The sequence below is a fragment of the Elephas maximus genome, chromosome 27 (assembly GCF_024166365.1).
Source record: "Elephas maximus indicus isolate mEleMax1 chromosome 27, mEleMax1 primary haplotype, whole genome shotgun sequence".
Lineage (NCBI taxonomy): Eukaryota > Metazoa > Chordata > Mammalia > Proboscidea > Elephantidae > Elephas > Elephas maximus.
Genome location: NC_064845.1, coordinates 30,076,850 through 30,086,512, shown reverse-complemented (window position 1 = coordinate 30,086,512; position 9,663 = coordinate 30,076,850). Strand labels below are relative to the sequence as shown.

The window sequence follows — 9,663 nt, the reverse complement described above, 5'->3', positions numbered from 1 at the left end:
CTCCACAATCTTGGCCCCACTGCTAGCTTCCAGAGTGTTGCTGAGAAGTCTGCTGTTCTTCCTGGACATTGTTGTCTTCTCAATAAATAGATTATAGAAAATTCAATTTAATCATTGAGTGAAATACTGCAGGAAAAAGAATATTCAACATCTCAAATCATCACCACAATAGCATTATAAGGGCATCTTTATAAGGGATAAGCCTATCATACCCACTTTCAGGAATGATCACACTTAGCACCACCAATACTAGGACTCACTGGTGCTTGGGCCTCTTGGTGTGAGGCACTGCAAGGACATGATATGACTGTGTAGAAGTATTGCCAAAAATAGTTACTCCGCAATCATCAAGACAAAAAAGAAAGAAAAATTCTATTATTAAACATTCTTCAAAATACTACATGAGATTCTTAAAATTATCAGCATCATGAAAAAAAATAAAGTCACAGAAACTGTGGTGTATATCCTAGGCTAATCTTTGACTGTATCCTGGATTAATTAGGAAAATCAAGAAAGGTGCCTATAAAGACCATTATTATAACATTTGGGGAAATTTCAATATGCATATACATTCTCTAATTATACTTTATTAATCAATAGGGGTTGAAACAATTTCTCAAAATGCTTGGTAAAAGATCACCTTAGCCTCTTTTTAAAAAATTACACATATCAGAGTGAAAACAAATTACCATTAACTTTAAGTGTGAAAATGTGATAGTTTTCACAATAGTAGAAAATATTATTTATAAATGTTTATTAATATTATATGTAATTAGTATTTTTGGAACAAAGATAAAGTGTATTTCCCACAGTTCTTTCCAATCTTCTTTTTGCTGTTGTTGTTGTGGGTGTTATTGTTACTGTTTTCCTGCATCTTAGAAAGATCAGTGGTTCTTAAATATGAAAACAAAGGAGGCCATTTGATTTCTGAAATTATGGAAAATGGGTTAAATTCATACTTAATGGCCTCTTTATTTTGGAAATAGAAATCTACGTTAATTTCAAAAAAATTTTATGTAATGTATTTGTTAATAAAACTTAACATCTTTCCGTTAGTCTTTTATTTTACAGGGGAAAACAGGAACTTAAAACATGCACAATTATGTTCATTCTAGAAATTACTCTTTTCATACAATTACAACATAATTTTCAATATCTTCAGTGTAAAAATTTTAGGAATTCTTAAAAATTTGCACCATGATGTTGGCCATATTTCTTCCTTTCTGAATGAAGAAACTAAGATAAATTCTAAAAGCAAATTCAAAGATCAGTCAAAATAAGCAATATATTAGTTTGTTCTTTATTAAATACCATTAGAACAACTAGCTAATCATTTGGGGGAAATTTAGATACACTCATTGTTGTTGTTACCAGCTGCTGGCAAGTGGACCCCAACTCATGGTGACTTAATGCACAATGGAATGAAATGTTGCCCAGTCCTGCACCATCCCCTTGATCTATAGAGGATCAGAGCCTTGTGATTCATTGGACTTTCATTGCTTGATTTTTGGAAGTACATCATAAGGCTTTTTCCCCAAATATTCTCATACTTTACACAAAATTATAATCCAGAGAGATAGAGATTTAAATGTAAGAAAGGAAGCGATGTAATTTTTATTAGAAGACAATATAAGTATATGTATAAGATCAAGAACAGTAAAGTCTCTCAAATAAGACAGCAAAAATAATAAAGCAAATGGTGAATATACTTGACTGCATTTTAATCAATTTGTTCATGCATCAACACCATCAAAGTTGCATTAAATGTTTAATAAACCATGAAGTAGGATTTGTAACATATATGACTGGCAAAGACCAAATATCCTCAATATTTGCAAATATTGTAGAAAAGGATAAGGAATCAGTAAAACTTTTCATTCAAAAACACCCAAAAGACAGTCACATTCTCTTCATAAGTAAGTCACAAATTACTAATAAACATTTGAAAAATTGTTCTATATCTTTAGCAATAAACAAATTCTGAGTTAAAGTGGCCAAAAAAAACCTTATTTGACTCATCATTTTGGTAAGTTTAGTTGGCTAATGATGCATTTTGACCTTGGTGCTATTATGGCATCTTCCAGTCTCCAAGGACAGCATCTCAATTCCTAGTTGCCTTAGTTAGCCTTTGTTCTGCTATATTAGTTGTATTTTAAATTCAATTGTGACTTTCCATCAGGGTCACCAAGGACCTTTTTTTTTTTCTTTAACTTAGTTGATCCCACTATATAAAATGAGGAAACCCTGGTGGTGTAGTGGTTAAGTTCTACGGCTGCTAACCAAAGGGTCGGCAGTTCGAATCTGCCCAGCGCTCCTTGGAAACTCTGTGGGGCAGTTCTACTCTGTCCTGTAGGGTTGCTATGAATCAGAATCAACTCGACGGCACTGGGTTTGGTTTGGTTTTATATAAAAGGAATTATTTGTCTGTGGTAAAACTTCAAGGGAATCAGTCTGTATTAAGATTGTTAGATGAAATCCACAACTTTTCAAAAATCAAAGAGAATACCTAGAATTTCTAATTATCCCCTGCCTGTTTATTAATCTTCTAGTTAGCTATGCAAATTATGCAGAAATAGCTCCACTCTTAAGTTAGATTGAAATTGTGTTTCTTGATAAAATGTTAGCCATAGGGATAGGAAAATTGAGATAGCCAGTGCATATATTTACACTGCAACATTTGAGAGGAAGTTCAATGAGAAAGCATGACTAGAAAGAATATCCATGCCAATACCAACTCTGTGCATTCCACTCAGTATCTTTATGGATAAACAAATACTAAAGCTTGAATAAAAGACCAAAGGGTAAGTATTTTAGTATTTTTCAAGCCAATTTTTTTTCCTTTCTTAAATTGGGTAAAACAATTAAAATTTTCCATTATATATATCATCATAACTGTATAACTATAACTATATATATATATAATTTGGATACTCCATAAAGATACAAGAAATTAATTTCATTTCTGGAATGTCATTACTTTTTGAGAATATTAATGACGGAAGCAAATGAAGATGTTTTCAGACCTGATTTATGAATTGATAAAGTGTGTGGGCAATAAAATTGTCAAATTTGATGAGCATCCAATGTGACATCTACTATCCCCATGGCAAACATGCACCCATGCACATACACGCACCATCTCAAAACGTAAATATGTCTCCCCAATTTAGTGAACATTGGTCTGACATTTCGTTTATAAAAATCTTGTCTTTGTTAAAACATACTGTTTGAAGTACAAGTATATTAACCAGAAGTTACACCTGCACAATAATTAGAATGTTTCTAAGGCAGGATCCTGAAGTAGGCAGCTAGAAGGACAAAAGAACTTTTTCGTGTCCTGGAATAATAACCAAGATTAGCCAGAACTTTAGCTAGAGGTTACAATAGGGGATGAAGAGAAAACGGCTGCAAGAAGGCAGGAAGGTGGGCTGTGGAAAACATTACCCTGTTTCTCAACATGAGCTATTGCAGGTATTTCAAATGTGAATCTGCAGGACAGAATATGATATTAGCTTTAGACAATTTCTTTTTTTCTTGTCCCTGAACCTGTATCAGTGTTTGAGCTTTCTGATAGTGTCTATAAAATCTCAATGTTGGCTCCTCTTATGATGATTCCACCTGAGGCAATTGTCCCAGAACTAACTGGAACTAATCATCTAATCACACAACATCTAAAAGAAATGCCAATTCCAGTCAAGCTGGACTACAGTCTGGGTAAAAAACCAAACTTAACCCACTGCCGTTGAGTTGATTCCGACTCATAGCAACTCTATAGGACAGAGTAGAACTGCCCCATAGAGTTTCCAAGGAGCACTTGGTAGATTCAAGCTACCAGCCTTTTGGTTAGCAGCCGTAGCACTTAACCACTATGCCACCATGGTTTCCATAGTCTGGGTAGTTGGCCCTATATACTATCGTATACTGTCAGGGAAATCTAAAAGAATGTCCCTAACAAATTTTAAGACTTTTCAACAAAAAGCTCAGGTTAATACACTACAGTGGAAGTTATCATTGGTTCATAATCTAAAACTTTTTAAAGACCTTATTTTACTATACTTTTTCTTATGATTCCTGTCTTTTGTTTGTTTTTTGTTTTTTGCTCATAGTCTATACCATTGCTGTTGTTGTTAACTGCCGTTGAGTCTACTGCTTACTTATGGTGACCCCATAGTGTATTACAGAGTTGAACTTCTCCAAAGGGTTTTGTTGGCTGAATCTTTATGGAAGCAGATTGTCAGGCCTTTTCTTCCATGGAGCCACGAGGTGGGTTTGAACTGCCAACCTTTTTGTTAGCAGCCAATTCCAAACAGCATGCACCACCCAGGCTACTATAGTTGATATTAGAAAGAATTTAAATCAAATTCTTGTGGAGTTTGACCACTAAGCTCAGAAATTGAGTGGTTATGTCTTACTGCTCAAAGAATTGTCAAACTGATGTATCAGGGAGACATGTCTCATGTATCAAAAAGTTATATTGAAGGTAGTATCTTTAATACAAATGCAATTTTTTCTATATAGACTTCAGGAGTACAAGAAATCTCTCATATAGAATCTTGAAATATGAGTAAGGAAGATATCCTGGTCTTTTTAATATCTAAGCTTTTGTATATTTATCCTGAAAAATGATTCTATTTCTGCATGTGTGCTAAGATCTGAGTATGCTGTTATGAACAAAATACCTCAAGAATATTAGAGTATAATGGGGAGACAGAGCAATAAATAAGCAATACAATACAGCTCTGAGACAGGGATGATAGATACAAGAACTTTTCAAATGTAAAGAAAGCCATTATTTCTCTATATACGTCTCTCTCCCAGCTTTTGTCCCTTCTCCCTTGGTGACTTTGCTTACACATATGCTAGGCCTTCCAGAATATTCCTAAAGTGCACTGATGCTCTGTTCATTGGTTGTTTTCATTTTTTTACATCTGTTTCATTTTTGGATAGTTTCTATTACTATTTCTTTACCTTCACTAATTTTCCTTCTGCAGTGTCTAAAATTGCTCTTGTTCTCATCCAGTATATTTTTCGCCTCAGAAATTGGATTTTTGTCTCTAAAATTTTGATATTTCTTTTAGTTATCTGACATGTCTCTACTTAATATGTTCAAATTTTTCTCTATTTTCTTGAGTATATGCAAAATAGTTATTCTAATGGCTTTATTTTCCACTTTTTCTATCGTGTATGCTTTTCCTGGGTTTGTGGCTGTATATTAATATTTCTCCTTATTATGGTTTGTAATTGCCTATTTCTTTGCATACCTGTTCATTTTGCATTAGACTTCAGACACTGTGAATTCTTCAGCGCTGGATATTTTTGTGTTTCTGTAATTATTCTTGAGCTGTGTTGTTGGATACAGTTATATTAGTTGGAAATAAATTGATCCTTTTGAGGTTTATTTTTGCCTTTGTTAGGTGGGACCACAATATCTCCTTTTAGTCTATGGATTATTTTGCTATACTATTGAGAAAATAAACTTCTATGTACTCTACCAAATTCCCTTGAATTATGAGTTTTTCCACCCAAATATGGAAACAAGAACTTATTCCCAGCCCTGTTTTATCTGCAGGATTTTTCTCTTTATTATTTTTTGGTGGTTCTTTTCCTAGCCTCAGTAGTTTCCTTATATGCATGCAACAATTAATACTCAGTTGAAGGCTTGTGACTTGTGGGCTTTTCTTTGAACATCTCCAGTTCTCTTTTCGCTCTGCGGCTCTCTCCTCTCTAGTACTCTGCCATGTAATATTTAGCCACTGTGACTTTCCCAAATTTACAGCTTTGTCCTCTCAACTTTGGAGGACGACCAGCCTGCACCTGCTTTTCCCTGTATTGTGTTGCAACATGAAAACATTAATTAGTTAACTGTATTAATTGTAGATTCACCTCATTTGCTTCTCCCTCTCAGGGATAACTGTCCTTTGCTACCTGATGCTCGATATCTGAAAATTATCGTTTCACATATTTTCCTATGTCTTTTACAATTTTCTTCCAGTGGAAAAATAAATTTAAATATCATGCCTCCATCTTGAAGTGGGAATCTTCCAGCCATTATTTCTTTAAATATTGCATCTTTTCCTGTCTCTTTTATCTGGTGTTCCACATAATTGTTTGGATTTTTACTAAACCCCTTATGTGTATGGATTGCTTTTATATATATTCCATATGTTTGTCCCTCTGTGCTTTAATCTAGGTGTTTAATTTTGATGTATATTCCCCTTTCTTTATTCTTTCTTCAGCTGTGTTCTAGCTACTAAATTTTATTTTCTGTTTATTTTTAACTTGAAAGTTTACATTTCTTTTGTTTATAGTGTCCATGGAAATTCTCCTTCTTGTTATATAATGTCATGAGTATATTAATTTGAGTTATTCTAATACATCTGTGCTTGAAAACTATAAAATCTCGATCTTCTGTTTGTCTGTTTTGTTCTCTTTACTTTAGCTTTCAGTTATGTGGTCATGCCTCCTCTAATGATCGGTAAATTTGTCTTTGTTTCTCTTTGTCACTGTGGGTATTACGTATGAAAAACTTGTACAAGGCAAGGTCATGGAAGCTCCTAGACACATCCAAACTCCCTGAGGGAACGAATTGCTGGGTTGAGAGCTATGCGGACCATGATCTCAGAAAGTACCTAGCTCAACTGGTATAACATAGTTTATAAAGAAAATGTTCTACTTTCTACTTTGGTGAAAAGCATTTGGGGTCTTAAACGCCTGTGAGCAGCCATCTAAGATATCCCACTGGTCTCAACACTTCAGGAGAAAGGAAGAATGAAGAAAAATAAAGGTACAAGGGAAAAATTAGTCCAAAGGATTAATGGATCACATTTACCACGGCCTCCACCAGACTGAGTCCAGTACAACTAGACGGTGCCCAGCTACCACCACTGACTGCTCTGACAGGGATCACAATAGGGGGTCCCAGACAGAGCTGAAGAAAAATGTGGAACAAAATTCTAACTCACAAAAAAAGACCAGACTTACTGGCTTGACAGAGACTGAAGAAACCCCAAGATTATGGCCCCTATACACCCTTTTAGCTCAGAAATGAAGTCACTCCAGAGGGTCACCCTTCAGCCAAAGACTAGACAGGCCTATAAAACGAAATGAGACTAAAGGGGCACACCAGGCCAGGGACAAGGATTAGAAGGCAGGAGGGGACAGAAAAGCTGGTAGTAGGAAACACGAGGCAGAGAAGGGAGAGTGTTGACTTGTCATGGGGTTGTTAACCAATGTCATATAATAATATGTGTACCAACTGTTTAATGAGAACCTAGTTTGTTCTGTAAATCTTCATCTAAAGTACAATAAAAAAAATAAAAATCAAACAAAAAAAAGAAAAATTTTAGGAATAATTTGAAATCCTGGATGAAGAGTTGTTCTTCCACTGGCACTTTATTTTGCCCTGGGAGTCAATTAGGCCATATCACCCTAATCCAATCAGGAACTAATTATGAAAGATAGTCTAATTCCAGTTTATCATAACTCCTATAGTCCTTGAAAGCCCCAATTGATATCTCCCAGATTATCTCATCCTTGACAGACTCTGAACTTCATTTTGTGTGCCTATCCAAACTCATGAGACTTACGGAAAGATATCGTATCTTGCAGATGAAAAACAGTAAATACCTCAATGGGAACTACATTGTCAAGTATCCATCTTACCTCTCTGTGGATCTTGATCTCACAAGTCTTTACTGCCCTATTAGCATTCTGGTGCTTTCCAAGGGATAATTTTTTTTTTGTTTAACTTGTTTATTTTGTTGTTTTCAGCCTTTCTATTTGAAGGTGATATAGCATATTTTACAAGAGAAATCTTCATAATACTTAAAAATATTACAGAGAAAATTAAAATGAAAAATCAATTAAATTTTACTGAAAATGTGAAGAAAAAAATATTGTATAAGCTACAGATGTAATAGACAAAACCTGATGTGAGTTTTTGAGAATAAAAAAGGAATTAAACCTCAAACATCTTTTCAGTGGAGTCCATTTAAAAATAAAATTTATATACATCACTGAAAACCATAATGAATAAGAGGAAGGGGACTTTTGGTATTTGTTCTTTCTGGTGAGTTGCGTATTTTCTAATTTTTTCTTTACATGCAGATTGCCTAAAACTTCAAAGGTAGTAATGAGAAGTCACAAAGCAGTAACAACTTTCATCTTGCTGGGAGTTACCGATGACCCACAACTGCAAGTTCTGGTTTTCATCTTTTTATTTCTGACGTATATTCTGAGTATAACTGGAAACCTGACCATTACCATTCTTACCCTCATGGACTCCCACCTTAAAACACCTATGTACGTTTTCCTTCGAAACTTCTCCTTCTTAGAAATCTCATTCACAACAGTCTGGATTCCCAGATTCCTGTACAGTATATCAACTGGGGATAATAACATTACTTATAATGCCTGTGTAACCCAAATATTTTTTATTGGACTCTTTGGAGCCACAGAGTTTTTTCTTCTGGCTGCCATGTCCTATGACCACTATGTGGCCCTCTGCAAACCCCTTCATTACATGACCATCATGAATAGCAGAGTCTGTACCATCCTTGTCCTCTGCTGCTGGATCTCTGGATTGGTGATCATCATCACACCACTTGGTATGGGCCTGCAGCTGGAATTCTGTGACTCCAATACCACTGATCATTTTGGCCGTGATGCAGCTCCTCTTTTTAAGACTTCATGCTCAGATACATGGATTGTAGAACAGGTGGTTATAATTTGTGCAGTATTGACATTCATTAGCACACTCATAGGTGTAGTTCTTTCTTATATGTATATAATCAAGACAATACTAAGATTCCCATCTACTCAGCAAAGGAAAAAAGCTTTTTCCACGTGTTCTTCTCACATGATTGTTGTTTCCATCACCTATGGTAGCTGTATTTTCATCTATATCAAACCTTCAGCCAAAGAGGATGTGGACATTAATAAACGGGTATCCGTGCTCACTACATCTGTTGCTGCTTTGTTAAACCCCTTCACTTATATCTTGAGAAATAAGCAGGTAAAACAATCTTTCAATGACGTGATTAAAAAAATCACATTTATTTCACAAAAGTAAGAGCACACTGAATTTGAGCAATCAAGTGAAAAAGGAAGACTAGTTCCTTAATATCTCTTCTAAGTTGAATTAGATTAACCTTCTCATGGTCCTTTCATTTTGACTTGTGAGCCTACTCTCATCAAGTAATTCCTTACCTTCTTCAATCTCAATCAGAATTGCTTCCATCGCTAAGAGAACAAGGCCAGCCAGAGTGAAAGGCCTTGTTAATATTTCTTCAAAGCCAAATAGGAATACCTTAGGAGTAATGACCATGTCACAGAGTCAGCAAATCAAGGCCTGAGAACAGAGTCTATCCACTTCCTCTTTTTCTAAATCAAGTTTCAATGGAATAGAGCCATTCCCATTCACTGGCATATTGCTTACAGCTGCTTTTAATGGAAGACTCAAAAAAAAAATTTTTTTTTTTTCTAGTAGTTCAATTGACCTTATTGCCTACAGATCTGAATATATTTGCTATTTGGTCTTTTACAAAAAGGGTTTTCCCACCTAGGGTGTAGAATTTACTTTCTGCTCTCATGATTTTATGTCTTTTAGGGAGAAAATAACAGGAGGTAGATAGCTATGCAGCCACATTGCCTTCACCTGCCCAG

General features: G+C 35.1%; 1 protein-coding gene across 1 annotated transcript; it reads left to right on the top strand.

Annotated features, from left to right (window-relative positions):
- The first annotated feature begins 8,131 nt into the window (after positions 1–8,131).
- Positions 8,132–9,070, top strand: LOC126068345 (olfactory receptor 6C2-like). The gene has a single exon (XM_049870824.1). It carries the CDS (start codon positions 8,132–8,134, stop codon positions 9,068–9,070), a length of 939 nt encoding a protein of 312 aa, XP_049726781.1.
- The last annotated feature ends 593 nt before the right edge of the window (positions 9,071–9,663 follow it).